This window comes from Odontesthes bonariensis, chromosome 1, assembly GCF_027942865.1.
Source record: "Odontesthes bonariensis isolate fOdoBon6 chromosome 1, fOdoBon6.hap1, whole genome shotgun sequence".
Classification (NCBI taxonomy): Eukaryota; Metazoa; Chordata; class Actinopteri; order Atheriniformes; family Atherinopsidae; genus Odontesthes; species Odontesthes bonariensis.
In genome coordinates, this window is record NC_134506.1 from 43,978,852 (window position 1) to 44,001,884 (window position 23,033).

General features: G+C 47.1%; 1 protein-coding gene across 1 annotated transcript in view; it reads left to right on the forward strand.

The window, feature by feature from the left end:
* Positions 1-684: 684 nt before the first annotated feature.
* LOC142382139 (nuclear receptor ROR-alpha A-like) overlaps positions 685-23,033 on the forward strand; it is a 50,494-nt gene continuing 28,145 nt past the window's right edge. The window contains exon 1 of the mRNA XM_075467683.1: positions 685-773. Within this exon, the coding sequence (XP_075323798.1) occupies positions 746-773 (28 nt within the window). The 5' untranslated portion in view covers positions 685-745. The remainder of the gene's footprint in view (positions 774-23,033) is intronic.

A 23,033-nucleotide genomic window follows, 5' to 3' on the forward strand; every position in this document is an offset into this window, starting at 1 on the left:
TCTTATTGTCGTTTTTTTCTTTTTTTTGTGCATTTTTTTTCATCTCTTTTGTGTCATTTTATGTCCTCCACGGTTGTTTTTTGTCTCTTATATCACTTTCTGACATTTAGTTTCTTTTTAATGCCATTCTGTGGTTGTTTCGGGTCTCTTTATCATCCTCTTCTTGTTGTTTTTGTACCTTGTCGTTATTCTTTAGTGGATTTATCCTCTTTTTTGCCATTTTTTGTCATTCTGTCTCTTTAGCTCGGTTTTATTACCTTTAATTGCATTTTGTGTCTCTTTCTATTGTGTCATTTTTTAAATCTTTTTGTATTTTTTCTTTTTTTTGTCATTTTATGTCATTCATGGTTGTTTTATACTTTTATTCTAATTATTGCTTTTTGTGTCTCTTCGTGGTCTTTTGTCTCTGATGTGAATTCCACTTGTATATCTTTAATGTTTTCCATCTTTTGTCATTATTTCTAATCTCCGTTTCTTTTCTTTTTGTACATTTTGTTTTTATAAAATCAGAAAAGAAGAAACAGAGCATCTAAAAACCTACAAAAACAGATCTGCGTTCTCATTGGCTCTCAGGTGTGTCAGTCGGGGGGGGGGGGCAGGGTGGTGAAGGGGTGGGCCCACAGCGGTGATGTCACAGTCACATGGCAGCTCATGCGGTGAGCAGCCAGAGGATGTCAGAGCTCACAGAGATCTGCTCACACTCACAGCTCCGTGCTGCCGTGCCTGAATCACTCGGATTATAAAGATGTATTTTGTCATTTCTGCCATGAAAGGTGAGTCGTGTGTCTCTGTGTTTGTGAGCTTTCTGTCACATGACTTCAGTCAGAGATCTGTTGTTGTTGTTGTTGTTGTTGTTGTTGGGGGGATGCTCCACTCTGCCTGGGTTTGGGTTCATCTCTCTCCAGCAGCTCTGCCTCGGGGCTTCAGGTCGGCTGCACATGTGTCGACAGCCAGAAGCTCGGAAACGCAACACCTCGCTATTTTGGGAGTCTGATGAATGCCACTTTAAAGGAGCGCCATGTGAGGCAGGAGGCGGGTGTGTGGCGGGACGAGGACGAGGACGTCCTGGATGAGCTTCAGAGAGAGACAGCGAGATGTTTCAGGGACTCAGAGGATGAAATCTGTGCTTCAGAAACACACAGAAGCCGCGATGAAAGCTGGAATCTGTGCTTTTATGTCTGTTTTCAGCTCAACACTGTGGATCAGACTGAAGTTTCCCAGTGAGCTGTGGGCCAACTGCAGACTCAAACACGTTCTGATCATTCTGATGACTTTCTGTGTGTTTCTGCACCTTTTTGGTGTCATTTTTGGGTCTTTTGGATGTTTCTTTTGGGAGTTAAAGTGACATTTTGTGTTTTATTCAATTAGTTTATTCTTTGTTGGTGTTTTGTGAGCGTTTTCTTTCTTTTTCGGGTCATTTTTTGAGTCAAACTGGTTAATTATTCATCTTCTTTGCATCTCTGTGGCTGTGAGACTTGTTGGTATTTTATATCGTGGTAATTCCGTGGCTGTTATGGCCGTTTAACGTCTCTTTTTGTGGTGTCATTTTTTGGTCTTGTGGTAGTTTTTTTGACGCTCCGGTTAATTTTCAGTCTCTAGTGGATGTTCTTTTGGTCATTTTGGCAGTTAAAGTTGTGTTTTATTCAATTAGTTTATTCTTTGTTGATGTTTTGTGAGCGTTTTCTTTCTTTTTCGGGTCATTTTTTGGTTAATTATTCATCTTCTTTGCATCTCTGTGGCTGTGGGTCTCGTTGGTATTTTATATGGTGGTAATTCCGTCTCTTTTTGTGGGTATTTTGTCTCGGAGAAATGATAAATTGACTTTTTTTTGCCTAATTTTGCTCTCTTTGTGTCTCAGTTTGGCTCGTTTCTGTTCTTGGTAAACGTTGATGTAACTTTGCATCATTTTTTGGTTGAACTTGAACCCAAAAACAACCCGTAACCATGGCGGCGGCCCCTCAGGTTTTACCTTAATAACCGTCCAGCTGTGGAAGAGTTTGTTGTTGTGCTGCACTTTGTTGGGAGGATTTATTCACAATCTGGTTTTACGGTCTACATTTTTTTGAATCTGCATTTTCCAGAAGTTGTTGCGGTGTGTGCACGTATGCGTGCACGTGTGTGTGAGTGTGTGTTAAAGCTGTGAGAAAAAGCTGCAGGAGGTGTTCAGCCAGCCTGTTATGTCACTGGATTACAACAGCAGGAGATTATTTAACCGATGCGGGGGGGGGGGGATGACATCACTGGTGACATGATGTCATTAATAACCACTGAAACACATGAAAATTTGTCTGGATTTGACTCAGATTCTCACTCTTTGTTTTTTAGTTCGGAGACTCCAGCTGAACTTTTCTGTCCCTCGACTGTAAACACGTGCACGTCCACATGCACTAAAGTTCAGGTTGCTTTCTCATCCTCTGTCCATTGGAAAGTTTGACCAGATAAATGCATTTATCCAGTTTTTAATCACTACCCTGCACCAGCAAACTGGAGTCTTTCAGGAATTATATAATCCGAGCAAGCTGCAGTTAACCAGGATTTATCCACGGCCCTGCGCTGGAAAATACGACAGCCTGCATTGGTCCAGGATTTAACGACACCCCTGTTGTTGATTCAGTTCAAACCTGTTTGATTTCTGTTGCACGAGTTATTTAAAGGCACTTTAAAGACCAATTAAATTGATTCAAATCCAAATTCATTCAAAGCTAATTTAAAAGACTTAAGTTACCCGGCTTAGGAAACCAACAGACTGCAGTGAAACGTCTCTCTGATCCAATCCCCTGTCCTGAGCTGCCCAAGGCAACTGTGGAGAGAAAAAACTCCCTTTGAACAGGAAGAAACCTCCATGAGAACCAGAACCAGAACCATCTGCCTGGACCAGCTGGGAGCTGAGAGGACAGGAAGGAGGGGACAACAAGCACCGTAACACCAGGCCAGAGATACCTGCTGAGAGAGAGAAACACAAGTTAATGACAACAATGATGTCACCTGTACATGGAGAGGTGCATCATGGGAGCTCCCCCAGCAGTCTGGGCCTTTAGCAGCAGAACTATGGGATGTTTCAGGGTCAGCTCAGCCATCCCTAACTATAAGCTTTGTCAGAAAGGAAAGTTTTAAGCCTGATCTTAAAGGTAGAGAGGGGCCTGATAACTGAAGGCTCTGCCTCCCAAACTGGCAGCTGGTTCCTCAGAGGGGCCTAATAACTGAAGGCTCTGCCTCCCAAACTGACAGCTGGTTCCACAGAGAGGGGCCTGATAACTGAAGGCTCTGCCTCCCAAACTGGCAGCTGGTTCCACAGAGAGGGGCCTGATAACTGAAGGCTCTGCCTCCCAAACTGGCAGCTGGTTCCACAGAGAGGGGCCTGATAACTGAAGGCTCTGCCTCCCAAACTGGCAGCTGGTTCCACAGAGAGGGGCCTGATAACTGAAGGCTCTGCCTCCCAAACTGGCAGCTGGTTCCTCAGAGAGGGGCCTGATAACTGAAGGCTCTGCCTCCCAAACTGGCAGCTGGTTCCACAGAGAGGGGCCTGATAACTGAAGGCTCTGCCTCCCAAACTGGCAGCTGGTTCCACAGAGAGGGGCCTGATAGCTGAAGGCTCTACCTCCCAAACTGGCAGCTGGTTCCACAGAGAGGGGCCTGATAACTGAAGGCTCTACCTCCCAAACTGACAGCTGGTTCCACAGAGAGGGGCCTGATAACTGAAGGCTCTGCCTCCCAAACTGGCAGCTGGTCCCACAGAGAGGGGCCTGATAACTGAAGGCTCTGCCTCCCAAACTGGCAGCTGGTTCCACAGAGAGGGGCCTGATAACTGAAGGCTCTGCCTCCCAAACTGGCAGCTGGTCCCACAGAGAGGGGCCTGATAACTGAAGGCTCTGCCTCCCAAACTGGCAGCTGGTTCCACAGAGAGGGGCCTGATAACTGAAGGCTCTGCCTCCCAAACTGGCAGCTGGTCCCACAGAGAGGGGCGTGATAACTGAAGGCTCTGCCTCCCAAACTGGCAGCTGGTTCCACAGAGAGGGGCCTGATAACTGAAGGCTCTTTCTCCCAAACTGGCAGCTGGTTCCTCAGAGAGGGGCCTGATAACTGAAGGCTCTTTTTCCCAAACTGACAGCTGGTTCCACAGAGAGGGGCCTGATAACGGAAGGCTCTGCCTCCCAAACTGGCAGCTGGTTCCACAGAGAGGGGCCTGATAACTGAAGGCTCTGCCTCCCAAACTGGCAGCTGGTCCCAAAGAGAGGGGCCTGATAACTGAAGGCTCTGCCTCCCAAACTGGCAGCTGGTTCCACAGAGAGGGGCCTGATAACTGAAGGCTCTGCCTCCCAAACTGGCAGCTGGTTCCTCAGAGAGGGGCGTGATAACTGAAGGCTCTGCCTCCCAAACTGGCAGCTGGTTCCTCAGAGAGGGGCCTGATAACTGAAGGCTCTGCCTCCCAAACTGGCAGCTGGTTCCACAGAGAGGGGCCTGATAACTGAAGGCTCTTTCTCCCAAACTGGCAGCTGGTTCCTCAGAGAGGGGCGTGATAACTGAAGGCTCTGCCTCCCAAACTGGCAGCTGGTTCCTCAGAGAGGGGCCTGATAACTGAAGGCTCTGCCTCCCAAACTGGCAGCTGGTTCCACAGAGAGGGGCCTGATAACTGAAGGCTCTTTCTCCCAAACTGGCAGCTGGTTCCTCAGAGAGGGGCGTGATAACTGAAGGCTCTGCCTCCCAAACTGGCAGCTGGTTCCACAGAGAGGGGCCTGATAACTGAAGGCTCTGCCTCCCAAACTGGCAGCTGGTTCCACAGAGAGGGGCCTGATAACTGAAGGCTCTGCCTCCCAAACTGGCAGCTGGTTCCACAGAGAGGGGCCTGATAACTGAAGGCTCTGCCTCCCAAACTGGCAGCTGGTTCCACAGAGAGGGGCCTGATAACTGAAGGCTCAGCCTCCCAAACTGGCAGCTGGTTCCACAGAGAGGGGCCTGATAACTGAAGGCTCAGCCTCCCAAACTGGCAGCTGGTCCCACAGAGAGGGACCTGATAACTGAAGGCTCTGCCTCCCAAACTGGCAGCTGGTTCCACAGAGAGGGGCCTGATAACTGAAGGCTCTTTCTCCCAAACTGGCAGCTGGTTCCTCAGAGAGGGGCGTGATAACCGAAGGCTCTTCCTCCCAAACTGGCAGCTGGTTCCTCAGAGAGGGGCGTGATAACTGAAGGCTCCGCCTCCCAAACTGGCAGCTGGTTCCACAGAGAGGGGCCTGATAACTGAAGGCTCTGCCTCCCAAACTGGCAGCTGGTTCCACAGAGAGGGGCCTGATAACTGAAGGCTCTGCCTCCCAAACTGGCAGCTGGTCCCACAGAGAGGGGCCTGATAACTGAAGGCTCTGCCTCCCAAACTGGCAGCTGGTTCCACAGAGAGGGGCCTGATAACTGAAGGCTCTGCCTCCCAAACTGGCAGCTGGTCCCACAGAGAGGGGCCTGATAACTGAAGGCTCTTTCTCCCAAACTGGCAGCTGGTTCCTCAGAGAGGGGCCTGATAACTGAAGGCTCTGCCTCCCAAACTGGCAGCTGGTTCCACAGAGAGGGGCCTGATAACTGAAGGCTCTTTCTCCCAAACTGGCAGCTGGTTCCTCAGAGAGGGGCGTGATAACTGAAGGCTCTGCCTCCCAAACTGGCAGCTGGTTCCTCAGAGAGGGGCCTGATAGCTGAAGGCTCTGCCTCCCAAACTGGCAGCTGGTTCCACAGAGAGGGGCCTGATAACTGAAGGCTCTTTCTCCCAAACTGGCAGCTGGTTCCTCAGAGAGGGGCGTGATAACTGAAGGCTCTGCCTCCCAAACTGGCAGCTGGTTCCACAGAGAGGGGCCTGATAACTGAAGGCTCTGCCTCCCAAACTGGCAGCTGGTTCCACAGAGAGGGGCCTGATAACTGAAGGCTCTGCCTCCCAAACTGGCAGCTGGTTCCACAGAGAGGGGCCTGATAACTGAAGGCTCTGCCTCCCAAACTGGCAGCTGGTTCCACAGAGAGGGGCCTGATAACTGAAGGCTCTGCCTCCCAAACTGGCAGCTGGTTCCACAGAGAGGGGCCTGATAACTGAAGGCTCAGCCTCCCAAACTGGCAGCTGGTTCCACAGAGAGGGGCCTGATAACTGAAGGCTCTTTCTCCCAAACTGGCAGCTGGTCCCACAGAGAGGGGCCTGATAACTGAAGGCTCTTTCTCCCAAACTGGCAGCTGGTTCCTCAGAGAGGGACCTGATAACTGAAGGCTCTGCCTCCCAAACTGGCAGCTGGTTCCACAGAGAGGGGCGTGATAACTGAAGGCTCTTTCTCCCAAACTGGCAGCTGGTTCCTCAGAGAGGGGCGTGATAACTGAAGGCTCTTCCTCCCAAACTGGCAGCTGGTTCCTCAGAGAGGGGCGTGATAACTGAAGGCTCCGCCTCCCAAACTGGCAGCTGGTTCCACAGAGAGGGGCCTGATAACTGAAGGCTCCGCCTCCCAAACTGGCAGCTGGTTCCACAGAGAGGGGCCTGATAACTGAAGGCTCTGCCTCCCAAACTGGCAGCTGGTCCCACAGAGAGGGGCCTGATAACTGAAGGCTCTGCCTCCCAAACTGGCAGCTGGTTCCACAGAGAGGGGCCTGATAACTGAAGGCTCTGCCTCCCAAACTGGCAGCTGGTCCCACAGAGAGGGGCCTGATAACTGAAGGCTCTTTCTCCCAAACTGGCAGCTGGTTCCTCAGAGAGGGGCGTGATAACTGAAGGCTCTGCCTCCCAAACTGGCAGCTGGTTCCACAGAGAGGGGCCTGATAACTGAAGGCTCTGCCTCCCAAACTGGCAGCTGGTTCCACAGAGAGGGGCCTGATAACTGAAGGCTCTTTCTCCCAAACTGGCAGCTGGTTCTTCAGAGAGGGGCGTGATAACTGAAGGCTCTGCCTCCCAAACTGGCAGCTGGTTCCTCAGAGAGGGGCCTGATAACTGAAGGCTCTGCCTCCCAAACTGGCAGCTGGTTCCACAGAGAGGGGCCTGATAACTGAAAGCTCTGCCTCCCAAACTGGCAGCTGGTTCCACAGAGAGGGGCCTGATAACTGAAGGCTCCGCCTCCCAAACTGGCAGCTGGTTCCACAGAGAGGGGCCTGATAACTGAAGGCTCTGCCTCCCAAACTGGCAGCTGGTTCCTCAGAGAGGGGCCTGATAACTGAAGGCTCTGCCTCCCAAACTGGCAGCTGGTTCCACAGAGAGGGGCCTGATAACTGAAGGCTCTGCCTCCCAAACTGGCAGCTAGTTCCACAGAGAGGGGCCTGATAACTGAAGGCTCTGCCTCCCAAACTGGCAGCTGGTTCCACAGAGAGGGGCCTGATAACTGAAGGCTCTGCCTCCCAAACTGGCAGCTGGTTCCACAGAGAGGGGCCTGATAACTGAAGGCTCTGCCTCCCAAACTGGCAGCTGGTCCCACAGAGAGGGGCCTGATAACTGAAGGCTCTGCCTCCCAAACTGGCAGCTGGTTCCACAGAGAGGGGCCTGATAACTGAAGGCTCTGCCGCCCAAACTGGCAGCTGGTCCCACAGAGAGGGGCCTGATAACTGAAGGCTCTGCCGCCCAAACTGGCAGCTGGTCCCACAGAGAGGGGCCTGATAACTGAAGGCTCTGCCTCCCAAACTGGAGCCAGTGGAGATTAAACTTTCACCAAATGGAGACATTTTTAAATCCAGGTTAAAGACATTTCTGTTCTCATGTGTCTATGCATGAAATCTGCACGATATCTTTGAACTTCTCTGGACTGTTGCTTGTTTTTAAATTCATTTTATTTGTTTCTCTTTATATTCTTTTATGTATTTTTAATGCTTCTTACAGTCCCTGCTGCAATGCTTTTATTTTATGTGAAGCACTTTGAATTGTTTTGTACATGAAATGTGCTACAAATAAATTTGATTTAATTTAAATTGAACGCTCTGGTCCAAAGACAACAAGTTCAGTTTTGTCTGAATTTACAGGATTCAGACATGCTTCTAGTCTGTTAACAAACTGATTGGTGTGAATTGGTTTCATAGATAAGTACAGCTGAGTATCATCAGCATAGCAGTGGAACTTTATGCCATGCTGTCTAATATTACCTAATGGATGCATGAATAAAGTGAAAAGAATCGGTCCGAGCACAGAACCCTGAGGAACCCCATGACTCACTGGAATGTGTTGGGGGGGACCCATAATTTATATGGACTGGATTTATCAGATAAATATGACTTAAACCAGCCCTATTGCAGCTCCTTTAATCTTAATCTCCAGGAATTACACACTGCCCTACATAAACAAGCACAAGCCGCAGTTATCCAGGAATTATCCACGGCCTCTGTTGGCTGCTTTATATCTGCTCGTTTGTTAAGCTTCTTAATTAATTAATCCAGTTTGCTGGTGGCTCGAGTTCAGCCTGGATTTACCAACTCTTCTTTTCCCAGCAGCTTCTATTTTAGGACAAATGTCACAGAAAAGCTATGATCCGAGCTGGAAAATGTTGTTGTTTTGCTTTTTTTCCTCAGAGGAGCAGAAGATGAAGCAGGTTGTGTTGTGGTCCCCAGCAAACCTTGACATGTTTTACAGTCTGAGCCTCTGAAACATTCTTATTTTCTTCCGAGCGTTCAGATAATTTATCCATCGGGGACTCGTTTCTGCGTTTTTGGAGTAAACAGCGGCGGCTGTTCCAGCTCATTAGCTTTCACTTAGTGCCGCTATCCTGCTAATTACACGTTGTGCTGCGGGATCGCTGCCGCGTCCACCGGGAAAAGTCTGGAAGGTTCAAGTGTTCATCCGAAGCTCCGAGTGTCATTACTGTAAATGCAGAAGGAGACGCCTCTGATCACAAATTCCAGCTACTTCTGTGCCAAGAAAGTGTCTCCAAAGGCGGCTCGTGTTTTTGCCTGTAATTAAATCTTCTCATATTGTTTCCGTTAAAGTGGCTGAATTAGCGTTCAGCGCCAACATCTGCAACATCTGCAACATCTGCAACACAGAACCGAAGATCGGATGAAACATACATGTAGATGTAACTTTAACACAGGGGTGTCAAACTCATTTTCAGCATAATCGTTGCCCTCAAAGGGCCGGATGTAACTTATAAATGTAACTACTCCTTAATGTTAAATAACTCTGAATTTATTACTTATTCAAGTTACAAATATTCCATATAGGGCTGGGCGAGTTAACTCGTTATTATCGCGTTAACACGTTAATTATTTAACGTCGATAAATATTTTATCGCGCATTAACGCATGTTTTATTTATTTATTTAATAAAATAAAATAAATTTTTGGGGGCTTTTGTGCCTTTAATGGAAAGTTCAGAGAGACAGGAAGCAGGGGGCAGAGAGAGAGGGAACAACATGCAGCACAGGGCCATCCGATGTGGGACTCGAACCGGGGCCAGCTGCAGCGAGGACGATAACCTCTGTACATGGGGCGCCTGCTCAGCCCACTACGCCACGGACCCCCCCCTGTTTTATTATTTATTTTATTATTTTAAAAGTCTGTTGCTCACAGGCTTTTATTTTGTAAAAGTCTGTCTCTCACAGGCTTTTATTTTGTAAAAGTCTGCTGCTGTCTGCTGTGGAACAGGAAAAGAAAGTAATCGGCAGATCCACCAAACATGGAGAAGGGTATGGAACTTTTACTCGGCCATTTTCATTTTAAAGTTCTTCCAGACGGCGGAGTCGACAGAACCAAAGTCATCTGTAAACACTGCCAAGTTGAATTGTCTTCTCAGCGTAGTAGTTCCAGTCTAAAATATCACTTAAAGGCAAAACACACAACTGATAGCAGCAAGTCATTCAAGGAAACAGACAGTGGAGCGAGGCTTCTACATAAAAACTACAGAAAGATGCTGATGTTAAAAGTGTGTTTGCACAACAAATGTTATGGCACTTTCATTCATATGGCAGCACATTTAAAATAAAACTAAATGCTAACAGCTATACACTACTTTTGGATTCATTTTTGGATTCTGCGTACAAATGCGATTAATCGTGATTAATCAGGGAAATCATGTGATTAATTAGATTAAACATAATTTAATCGTTGCCCAGCCCTAAATAATAATAATGGTGCAATTTTCTATAAATCAGCATGGATGCAACTTTATTTTTTTATTTACACTTCAACCAAAATAAAGATCAGCTGATGTATATGTTGAGTTATAATATTTATGACACAACCATAAGATTTCCTTTCCGGTCGAAGTTTCACCACGTAGAGACGCGGAAACAATGTTTACGGCACCGTTTCTGGTATCGGCAACAAAACAAAGCGCAGCCCGACTCGCTGTCATCATCGTTGTTTACCGAACCATCACCAGGATGATGCGTTTCAGGAGGAAAAAGACGATGAAAACGGCACATTTACACACGAGCGGGCAGCTTTCTCAGTGTGGAAGCAGTTTGAATCCTGCCCTGTGATCTAAAACACGCACCTTTAATTAAATCAAAGATGCCTGATTTAACAAAGAGCTGAAACGCAGCACACTACTTTGCTGGATGCACATAACTCAGGAGAAAGAAAGCCGTGTTCAGTGATAGATTCACCTCAGTGAGGAGACTCAGGTGATGGATCTCCAGCTGTGGCTGACGAACATGCTGCTGACAGGCTGAGCGGCTGTGGCTGCTCCATGCCAGCTGCCATATGTCGCCCGACATATGCCGTTATTACAGCCACGCCGAGGCTGCTGGGCCTCAGATTAAAGGACGGAGCCCGTTGTCTGCAACATGTTGGGCCTCAGATTGAAGGACGGAGCCCGTTGGCTGCAACACGTTGGGCCTCAGATTAAAGGACGGAGCCCGTTGGCTGCAACACGTTGGGCCTCAGATTGAAGGACGGAGCCCGTTGGCTGCAACACGTTGGGCCTCAGATTAAAGGACGGAGCCTGTTGGCTGCAACACGTTGGGCCTCAGATTGAAGGACGGAGCCCGTTGGCTGCAACACGTTGGGCCTCAGATTAAAGGACGGAGCCTGTTGGCTGCAACACGTTGGGCCTCAGATTAAAGGACGGAGCCCGTTGGCTGCTACATGTTGGGCCTCAGATTGAAGGACGGAGCCCGTTGGCTGCTACACGTTGGGCCTCAGATTAAAGGACGGAGCCCGTTGGCTGCTACACGTTGGGCCTCAGATTAAAGGACGGAGCCCGTTGGCTGCTACATGCTGGGCCTCAGATTAAAGGACGGAGCCCGTTGGCTGCTACACGTTGGGCTTCAGATTAAAGGACGGAGCCCGTTGTCTGCAACACGTTGGGCCTCAGATTGAATAAAGGACGGAGCCCGTTGGCTGCTACATGCTGGGCCTCAGATCAAAGGACGGACCTCGTTGGCTGCTACACGTTGGGCCTCAGATTAAAGGACGGAGCCCGTTGGCTGCTACATGCTGGGCCTCAGATTAAAGGACGGACCTCGTTGGCTGCTACACGTTGGGCCTCAGATTAAAGGACGGAGCCCGTTGGCTGCTACATGCTGGGCCTCAGATTAAAGGACGGAGCCCGTTGGCTGCTACACGTTGGGCCTCAGATTAAAGGACGGAGCCCGTTGGCTGCTACACGTTGGGCCTCAGATTAAAGGACGGAGCCCGTTGGCTGCTACACGTTGGGCCTCAGATTAAAGGACGGAGCCCGTTGGCTGCTACACGTTGGGCCTCAGATTAAAGGACGGAGCCCGTTGGCTGCTACACGTTGGGCCTCAGATTAAAGGACGGAGCCCGTTGGCTGCAACACGTTGGGCCTCAGATTAAAGGACGGAGCCCGTTGGCTGCTACACGTTGGGCCTCAGATTAAAGGACGGAGCCCGTTGGCTGCTACACGTTGGGCCTCAGATTAAAGGACGGAGCCCGTTGGCTGCTACACGTTGGGCCTCAGATTAAAGGACGGAGCCCGTTGGCTGCTACACGTTGGGCCTCAGATTAAAGGACGGAGCCCGTTGGCTGCTACACGTTGGGCCTCAGATTAAAGGACGGAGCCCGTTGGCTGCTACACGTTGGGCCTCCGATTAAAGGACGGAGCCCGTTGGCTGCTACATGTTGGGCCTCAGATTAATTAAAGGACGGAGCCCGTTGGCTGCTACACGTTGGGCCTCAGATTGAATAAAGGAGGAAGCCCGTTGGCTGCAACACGTTAGGCCTCAGATTAAAGGACGGAGCCCGTTGGCTGCTACATGTTGGGCCTCAGATTGAATAAAGGACGGAGCCCGTTGGCTGCTACACGTTGGGCCTCAGATTAAAGGACGGAGCCCGTTTGCTGCTACATGTTGGGCCTCAGATTGAATAAAGGACGGAGCCCGTTGGCTGCTACACGTTGGGCCTCAAATTGAATAAAGGACGGAGCCCGTTGGCTGCGACACGTTGGGCCTCAGATTAAAGGACGGAGCCCGTTGGCTGCAACACGTTGGGCCTCAGATTGAATAAAGGACGGAGCCCGTTGGCTGCTACACGTTGGGCCTTCCACACCTGACCCCGTAACGGCGGCAGGTCAGCTCTAGCCCCGCCTTGAAGCCCCGCCTTAAAGGTGTTCAGCTCTAGACCCGCCTTAAAGCCCCGCCTTAAAGGTGTTCAGCTCTAGCCCCGCCTTAAAGGTGTTCAGCTTTAGCCCCGCCTTAAAGGTGTTCAGCTCTAGCCCTGTTTGAAGCTCCGCCTTAAAGGTGTTCAGCTCTAGCCCCGCCTTGAAGCCCCGCCTTAAAGGTGTTCAGCTCTAGCCCCGCCTTGAAGCCCCGCCTTAAAGGTGTTCATCTCTAGCCCCGCCTTGAAGCCCCGCCTTAAAGGTGTTCAGCTCTAGCCCCGCCTTAAAGGTGTTCAGCTTTAGCCCCGCCTTAAAGGTGTTCATCTCTATACCCGCCTTGAAGCCCCGCCTTAAAGGTGTTCAGCTTTAGCCCCGCCTTAAAGGTGTTCAGCTCTAGCCCCGCCTTGAAGCCCTGCCTTAAAGGTGTTCATCTCTAGCCCCGCCTTGAAGCCCCGCCTTAAAGGTGTTCAGCTTTAGCCCCGCCTTAAAGGTGTTCAGCTCTAGCCCTGTTTAAAGCCCCGCCTTAAAGGTGTTCAGCTCTAGCCCCGCCTTAAAGGTGTTCAGCTTTAGCCCCGCCTTAAAGGTGTTCAGCTCTAGCCCTGTTTAAAGCCCCGCCTTAAAGGTGTTCAGCTCTACCCCGCCTTAAAGCCCCGCCTTAAAGGTGTTCAGCTCTAGCTCCGCCTTTAAGGTTCGGGGCAGCCTCCCTCCCAACCGGAGCCACGTTTGGAGCTGAAATGGTTCCTGGAAACGGTTCCTGTGGTGCAACTTATTTCACCTGAGATGAGTGGAACAGGAAGGTGGAAATAAAACACTGGAGTTCTCGACCAATCAGAAAGGTTCCGCTCTAGCTCCGCCTTAAAGCCCCGCCTTAAAGGTTCGTGTTTGGAGCTGAAATGGTTCCTGGAAACGGTTCCTCTGGTGGAAAAGGAGTGCACAGATGTCAGCTTTCCTCGGCTGTTGCAAAGGTTCCCGTTTCGCTAACAGTGGAAAACTCGCCGGTTTGACAATGAAGTCGTTCTTTCTGCTCGGTGTGAGTCTCCTCTCTGAGCACCTTGGAAACGGGTGAAGTTGAACCTCAGATCCCCTCTCAGCCTGACGGGAGTGCTGAGGAAGTAAAGGATGCCGAGCCGAATGACGGCTGTTTTATCAGAGAGGAGGACCGGGCTCTCCGGGGGAGCCTGGCACTCCGGCGGCGCTTAAAGGGATCCACAAACACCGAGGCGCCACATCCTCCGCGGTTTGACGAGCGTTTGAGCAGCAGATGTTTGAGCCGAACATGAGAGCTTTCTGTGCGTTTGATGGCTGCCTCTCTGACAGCCGATGAGTCATTAAACCGGTCCCGCCCCCCCCTCAAATTCGCCGATGTCAGAGGAAGAGGAGCGGTACGCCGTCTGAAACGGGTCAATCTGAGCCGCAGCGGTGGGATCGCTGTCATAGCTCCAACCCGACACGCTGAGCTCAACAGAAGTTTGGTGTTCCTGTTCTTCGCTGTTAGGCTCCCATTGTGTTCACAGCTTTTCCTATTATTGATTCCTACATACTTCCATACTGCATACTGCATACTCATCGATCAGACAGTATGCAGAGCGTTTACCCACAATGCATTTCGCTCCTGCCCGAGCCGAAATCAGCCGGCCTGAAGCTGATTTCCCTTAAGCTCTAAACTCTGTAAACTTTAGCAACATTTGAAACATTTTCAGGTGAGAAAGTAGTCGTTTAGATCCCCAACGTGTTGAAAACCTGACAAAATACCGGCTATTTACAATTTTGTTCCCACGAATTCGGCGCTACTAAAGCTAGCCGCAGTGAGTAACGCACTTCCGGTTATTTTCACAAAATAAAATACCCGTTGCCTTTTATCACAGGGAAAGCCATTACCATACAATTGGTGCTTTTGTTTTGAAAACAGGAAGTGAGCCTACCCTCGTTGTAGCCAGCTTGAAACTGCCGTTTTGACAGGAAATGACGATCGGCGACGTCACGTTACGTTGCATCTTGGGTAGTTTGAGTATGAGTAGTAACCTCATGATGCATACCCAACATTTCGGAGAATCTAGTATGCATCCGGGAACTTCTCGCTTACTCAAACTCGCATACTAACTCAAAAAGTTAGTAGGAGTAGTAGGAGAAGTATGCGGTTTCGAACACAGCCATAGTTGGGAAGTACATACAAGTATAAGTTTAAAAGGCCAATCATAGCCCCAAGACATCCATCCATCCATTTTCTATACCGCTGAATCCGTCGATCGGGTTGCGGGGGGGCTGGAGCCTATCCCAGCGGTCAATGGGCGAGAGGCAGGGTAAGGCAAGGCAATTTTATTTATAGAGCACAATTCGTACACAAGGTAATTCAAAGTGGACACCCTGGACAGGCCCCCAGTCCATCACAGGGCCACACAGAGACAAAGGAGACAAACCAGCCCCAAGACAATTAAGCAAAAACCTGAACCAACAAATAGGTCTTAAGTTGCCTTTTGAAGGCGTCAACAGATGGTTCCAAAGCCTGGAAGGATCTGTCTCCTCTGGTCTGGAAACGAGTGCGTGGCACCATCAGTAGGTTCTGATCCACAGACCTCAGATCCCGAGCTGGGGTGCAAGACTGGATCAGGTCACTGATGTAAGGTGGAGCCTGACCATGCAATGCTCTGAGAGTTAAAACCAACATTTTAAAATTGATCCTAGAGGAAACTGGCCAATGAAGAGCTTTAAGAACAGGGGTTAAGTGAGTCCTCCTATCAGAGTTTTGCACTAACTGCAGGCGAGACGGCTCCTTCTTGTTCAGACATGAAAACAAACTATTACAATAGTCTAAACGCGAAGACACAAATGTATTTTCCTCAGTTGAAAAAAGCAGTTTTTGGTCAGCAAAAAGAGGATGTTTAATGTTTGCTCCCATTGAGGAACGCAGCATCTAAGAAGAGAACGGGTTGTAGATGCAGTCGGGCTCATGCGCTGCTTCAGATTTCACATCCCCTCGTTTTTTTTTAACTCTTCTCTTCATTTTTCCACTCAGCAGTCTTTGTTTGGTATGTGAAACCACAACTGACACCCAGTTAAAAAAAATAGCTTTCCTTTTCTGTACTTCACAGATGAGCATCTGAGGTTCACATTCTGTGAAGTTGTTTGACATTTATGCACAGCTTCATAAACCTGGAAAAAGATGCACATTTCTGTTCATTTCTGCACTTTTCTGCCTTTGTGCATCCAGTTTTAGTCCCAAAACTTCCCAGTTTTACGCATCCAGCCCCGAGTTTTCTGCCTAAATGACCCTTTAATGATAATTATTTGTATCAACCTTTGCTTTGTGTCTCATGTGACCCTCTTAATGTGGTAGCTGCATCTAAATAATGCATTAAAAAACCTTGTTTTCAGTGTGCTTTCACACTTTCCTGCTTCAAAGTTAGACAGGAAAAAGGGTTTTTATTTTCCTGTTTCTCACCATAAACCCACCCAACACCCCTCATCTGCTTCTTCTTACCTCCACTCTTCTTCTTCCTCTTCCTCTGCTGGAGAAGAAGAAGAAGAAGAGCAGCGCGGCCTCGGCTGGCTCTGAGGGGGAAGCTGGTGAACACAAAGCAGATGTTTGCAGCTGGAAGTATAAATATCCAGTCCTCCCAGATCGGCTCTAATTTCAGGCGGAGGCTTTGTTCGGCGTCCTCTTTGATGTTGAAATGCAGAATTCCGACGGGATTAACATTCGGAGAGCTAATTACTGCAGTGTGTGAGTTGTGTTTTCACTTGTTTGTTTGCATCCTCTGGTGTGTGTGTGTGTTTAAAGGTTCATCGCCGGTGTGCACGAGACTGCTGAGCAAATCTCGAAGATGCTCTTAAACGGGTTTGGTGCAGAGAGGAAAACTCAAATATTTGGTCAGGATAAAGCACCTGTTCAGGTTGTTGACTCAGATTAAGTCGTGTGACCCTGGAGCGACTCCATCATGTAGATCAACGCTCTGCGGGGTCTGGATCATCCGCCCCAAAGCCATTTGCAGAGATGTCGCTCTGAGCCTGCAGGGTAGAGATGGGACCAAGTCACACATGTACAAGTCTCAAGTAAGTCCCAAGTAATTTTTTCTTGGGCAAGTCAAAGTAAAGTCACCTTATTATTGCAATTTTACCTGCAGAATCTGATCTTAATAAAGTGAAAACACAAAGATATAAGTAACTGTCAGTAAACATCATTGGCCAATGTGTCCAACCTGTCCACCCTGTATCATATCAAGCTAACGTTAGCTAACTACAAACTAGGCTAACAAGATAATATTAGCTAATATGACGAGCACTTCCTGGTCAGAATGGATCTTCAAATGAAGAACAAAGTTGGAAGTTGTCGTCTGGCTGTCTGAGATGTTGATGCCGCATGTCTTGCACTGAGCTGTTCGTCTTTTGCCGTCAAAATGGTGATTATGAAAGCCGAAGACAACGACTCTCGGTCCCGCTGACATGTTGATGCATATCTGATATGAGTTTATTCTCTCCAATAAACACATAAGGTATGCAGAGAGGGCATGGCTGACTGACAGGGTAGGGATCCAATCAGGACGCCATTCTCAGCCTGCGCTCCTACCGGGTAATCCGTATTATTTTTTTAATTAATTAATTAATTTAATATTCAAACTGAAAACATGAACTGAATAACACTCAAGTCATTCAAGTCATCGTGTCTTAGGTCAGGTCAAGTGCCGAGTCTTTAACTTCCAAGTCCGAGTCGAGTCTCAAGTCTTTTATTTTTTGTCAAGTCAAGTCACAAGTCATCAAAACAGCGACTCGAGTCGACTCGAGTCCAAGTCACAGTGACTTGAGTCCCCATCTCTGCTGCAGGGGATCTGCACGCAGACTTCTGGTCCCCTTCAGCAAACAAACTGCTTGCTGTGGGAGCCACACGGTAACACTTTCTGTCTGAAAGCAGGCGCTATGCTGATGACACTGTACTGTATACTCATGGGAAATGTGCAACAGTGGAAGCCATGAAATTAACAAAAGTAATGGAAAAGGTTAGTGACTGGCTATACAATTCATGCCTCACGTTAAATGTGGAAAAAAACTGTTACCATGTTCTTTACAAACTTATCCTGAGATTTTAGTAAATGGACAAAAAAATAAAACCTGTAGAGCAATTTAAATATCTGGGTTTAATTCTAGATCAAACACTCAGTTTTAAAGTGCATGTCAAAAAGCTGAGTAATACTTTGAAATATAATTTAGCAAATTTTAGATGCATAAGAAACTCTCTTACCCTTGAGGCATCAAGTACCTAAATGCAATGGTTTACATTACATTTTTTTTACTGTATCACATCCTGGTCTCAGCCATGTAAAACAGTCACAAAACCACTGTTGTCATTGCATAAAAGTAGCCTCAAGATCCATGCCAACAAACCACAGTATCATCTTCATTGTCTTGTACTTGCCAAATATGGTATTTTGAGTTTTGAGAATTTAATTATACATTCAAAAGTCTGTTTAGTCCACAAAATTATTTACAAAAAGTCTGTAACCCTGTGCTCCGAAAACACAGCACGAGTAACTCGGTCTGTAACAAGGGGTGAGTGTAGCAGAACTCAGTTTGGTAGCTCTTTTTCATGTGTGGCCATCAGTCAGTGGAATGTTATCTCATGTGTGAATCCCCACACATTCTCATGCTCATCAAAACTTTGGTTATCAAGTAAGCAAGCTTGCACACATTGAGTGACATGTGAGTGTGTATGTCTGGTTGCTGGTGTGTGTAATGAGTGTGGTTGTTTTTGTGCATTGTCCCTGTTTTAAATTAATAAAATAAATAAATGACAAATTGCTGCCATCAGTGTTTGTGTGCACACGGGACAGCGAGTGGCCTTATTTTCACACTGGAAGGAAGGTTTTTCTTCCAGGAAACCTTCTGCTCAGGCCAGATATTTCCACTCTTAGAAATGATGAACACGCAGTGCTCTGTGGTCACAGAATAGCGTCTTGTTTTTACCAAACTGACGCTTGTACGTGCGCGAGCCTCCGGCTTTATGAGACGGTGAGATTACCACAAGCAACACGGCTGGTTTGGGGGCATCCTGTGTGTTGTTGTGATAACAGGATTGCGTGTCCTGAGCTCACAGTGACGATAGGAAAGATTGTGTTGCTGCTTTTAGGCACAATAACGCGACCCATTCAATTTAGAAATGATTGCATTTCAGCTGGGTTCAGCTTGTTGATCGTTCGGGGATTAAAAACTGTGCAAAAGTGCTGGACTTAATGTAAAATATGGCCCCATGATGTTAGTTAAAGCTATAATGTGAGTATTGACTGCAAAGCAAACATTAAAAGTCTCGCTTATGTAAGACATGTCGAACCACCGGACTGGTTTCATGTGGCTTTGTGGGGAAATGAAGCTGAAATGTACTAAAGTGTCGGATAAACTGACAGGTTAGGGCATATGTGTCAAACTCAAGGCCCGCGGGCCAAATGTGGCCCACCACGTCATTTTATGTGGCCCGTGAGGGCTTAAAAGGTCTGATTGTCTAAAAATAAATAAGTCAAATACGTGCAGTGACCAAAAACTACATTTCCCACAATGCATGCCGACTATGTTACGCGTGAAGTGACGGCATCCCGCCACTGGACTGCAATGTTTCCAAATTGATGTAATTTTCCCAACAAGTGGAATTGAGAAATACAAATAATGATCCCAAAATGTCCAGGAAGAGAAAAAAAACTTCTGTTTCAAGAAAGATGGGAAGGCGAATACGTCTTTGTGCTTCAAGGAGAAAAAACAGTATTTCTTTCGTGTTATGAGGCGGTTGTCAAATAGTATGATCTACGTCGGCATTCTGAGACCAAACACGGAGCTCAGTGTGCCGACATCAGGCAGCAAGAAAAACAACAAACTGCCCGAGAATTAAAAGGCAAATTGCGATCGCAGCAGAATGTGTTCCAGAAAGCCACAACCGAAAACAAAAGCTAGCTTTGTTTGATATTTCAAGTTTGGAACAAAGTAAAGGTCATAACTTGTGTTTGATGTTATTTTTCTTTATTCACTTTATCTGATTCTCTGTCTGGGATGAATATTTTCTAAGGTTTTCGAGTGGTAGATCCTTTGTGGAGGTAGAACCATTGTAGAGGTAGAACCTTTGTGGAGGTAGAACCTTTGTAAAGGTAGAGCCTTTGTAGAGGTAGAACCTTTGTGGAGGTAGAACCTTTAAGGAGGTAGAACCTTTGTAAAGGTAGAGCCTTTGTAGAGGTAGAACCTTTGTGGAGGTATAATCTTTGTGGAGGTAGAACCTTTGAGGAGGTAGAACCTTTGTAGAGGTAGAACCTTTGTGGAGGTAGAACCTTTAAGGAGGTAGAACCTTTGTGGAGGGAGAACCTTTGTGGAGGTAGATCCTTTGTGGAGTTAGAACCTTTGTGGAGGTAGAACCTTTGTGGAGGTAGAACCTTTGAGGAGGTAGAACCTTTGTGGAGGTAGAACCTTTGTGGAGGTAGAACCTTTGTGGAGGTAGAACCTTTGAGGAGGTAGAACCTTTGTGGAGTTTGAACCCTTGAGGAGGTAGAACCTTTGTGGAGGTAGAACCTTTTGAGGAGTTAGAACCTTTGTGGAGGTAGAACCAACCTTTAAGGAGGTAGATCCTTTGAGGAGGTAGAACCTTTGTGGAAGTAGAACCTTTGTGGAGTTAGAACCTTTGTGGAGGTAGAACCTTTGAGGAGGTAGAACCTTTGTGGAGGTAGAACCTTTGTGGAGGTAGAACCTTTGAGGAGGTAGAACCTTTGTGGAGTTTGAACATTTTGAGGAGGTAGAACCTTTGTGGAGGTAGAACCAACCTTTAAGGAGGTAGATCCTTTGAGGAGGTAGAACCTTTGTGGAAGTAGAACCTTTGTGGAGTTAGAACCTTTGTGGAGGTAGAACCTTTGTGGAGGTAGAACCTTTGAGGAGGTAGAACCTTTGTGGAGGTAGAACCTTTGTGGAGGTAGAACCTTTGTGGAGGTAGAACCTTTGAGGAGGTAGAACCTTTGTGGAGGTAGAACCTTTGTGGAGGTAGAACCTTTGTGGAGGTAGAACCTTTGAGGAGGTAGAACCTTTAAGGAGGTAGATCCTTTGAGGAGGTAGAACCTTTGTGGAAGTAGAACCTTTGTGGAGTTAGAACCTTTGTGGAGGTAGAACCTTTGAGGAGGTAGAACCTTTGTGGAGGTAGAACCTTTGTGGAGGTAGAACCTTTGAGGAGGTAGAACCTTTGTGGAGTTTGAACCTTTGAGGAGGTAGAACCTTTGTGGAAATAGAACCTTTTGAGGAGTTAGAACCTTTATGGAGGTAGAACCAACCTTTAAGGAGGTAGATCCTTTGAGGAGGTAGAACCTTTGAGGAGGTAGAACCAACCTTTAAGGAGGTAGAACCTTTTGAGGAAGTATAACCTTTGTGGAGGGAGAACCTTTGTGGCGGTAGAACCAACCTTTAAGGAGGTAGAACCTTTGGAGAAGGTAGAACCTTTGAGGAGGTAGAACCTTTTGAGGAGGTAGAACCTTTAAGGAGGTAGAACCTTTTGAGGAGGTAGAACCTTTGAGGAGGTAGAACCTTTTGAGGAGGTAGAACCTTTGTGGAAGGAGAACCTTTGAGGAGGTAGAACCTTTGAGGAGGTAGAACCTTTTGAGGAAGTATAACCTTTGTGGAGGGAGAACCTTTGTGGCGGTAGAACCAACCTTTAAGGAGGTAGATCCTTTGAGGAGGTAGAACCTTTTAGGAGGTAGAACCAACCTTTAAGGAGGTAGAACCTTTTGAGGAAGTATAACCTTTGTGGAGGGAGAACCTTTGTGGCGGTAGAACCAACCTTTAAGGAGGTAGAACCTTTTGAGGAGGTAGAACCTTTGAGGAGGTAGAACCTTTGAGGAGGTAGAACCTTTTGAGGAGGTAGAACCTTTAAGGAGGTAGAACCTTTTGAGGAGGTAGAACCTTTAAGGAGGTAGAACCTTTGTGGAAGTAGAACCTTTAAGGAGGTAGAACCATTGTAGAGGTAGAACCTTTGTGGAGGTAGAACCTTTGTCGAAGTATAACCTTTGTGGAGTTAGAACCTTTGTGGAGGTAGAACCTTTTTATTCATTTGGATTTGGAGTTTGATCGTTGATTGATGGAGTGATGTGGGTTTCATAACCTGACGAATTAAAAGGATTTATGATATAATAACAGAGCAACAAGCAAACATATTTTTTTTCACATCTATGCAAATATATATATAATATTTGTAACTTGAATAAGTAATAAATTCAGAGTTATTTAACATTAAGGAGTAGTTACATTTATAAGTTACATCCGGCCCTTTGAGGGCAACGATTATGCTGATGAGGCCCTGGGTGAAACTGAGTTGGACACCCCTGGGTTTGGGGGTTGGCATGAATAAAGAGAAGAGGGTGAGAGTGGCTGCAGATTTAGTGAGGAGCTCTCTGACTGTGCAGCCGTTAATCTGATGCCTGCTGAGGCCGAGGGGGTTAAACACGGGATCAGTGGGATCCTCGCTCAGCTGGTCGGGGGGGGCGGAGTCACACAAGGTCGAACAGAGAGCAGTTATGTGTTGCGATGTTTGATTGATCCCAGTTTACTTTAAAGGGATAGATGTCTTTTGACATGAAGCTGTATGACATCCCATATCAGCAACATCATTTCTGAACATCTTCTTACCCCCTGCTGCGTCCTGTGAGCAGAGTTCCAGCCTCGTTTTGGTGTTGATGAAGGTAGTCCGGCTAGTTGGCTGGGGTTTAAAAAATAAAGCGTTTTGCTTCTCAAAACAATATGCGTTCAAAAGAGTAATACATTTGCATCACAAAGTCGTTCTCCAGGAAAAAGTCAGACCTCACAATCGCTTGGTGCTTTTTTAAAAATATATATTTATTGGTTTTCATGTTAATATAACAACATCCAACAATTTAAACATCCAAAACATATATCTGTAAAGAAAATAATGATTAAATGATTAAAAAAGATACAATAAACCGCAGTAATTAGTAATTGTGCAATGAATTTGAAATAATAATAAATAAGTAAATAAACACATATGTAAGTGAAAATAATAATAATAAATAAAAAACAGTATTCAAATTGTAGGTTACAGCTTGCACTCCCAACAACAAATTAAATCATTTTCATTCTCTCATTCTCCCTCCCTCAACAGTTCCAGAAATATCCTCCAAATATCATAAAATTCAGAAGCCCCCTTTCTAACAACACAGGTCAGTTTCTCAAGAGCCAAACTCGATGTATGGTATGGTTTGTATTACTCTTTTGAACACATATTGTTTTGAAAGGCAAAGCACTTTATTTTTTAAACCCCAGCCAACCAGCCGGACTACCTTCATCAACACCAAAACGAGGCTGGAACTCTGCTCACAGGACGCAGCAGGGGGTAAGAAGATGTTCAGAAATGATGTTGCTGATATGGGATGTTACACAGCTTCATGTCGAAAGAGGCGAACTGTCCCTTTAACACAGTTTAATCAGCTGTTAAGTTTCCAGCTGATTCCTGTTAAAGGAAGAGCAGAAAACAGCTTTTTTTTAGTTTCATCATGTAAAAATAAACACAGTCGGAGCAGCTTTCACCGGC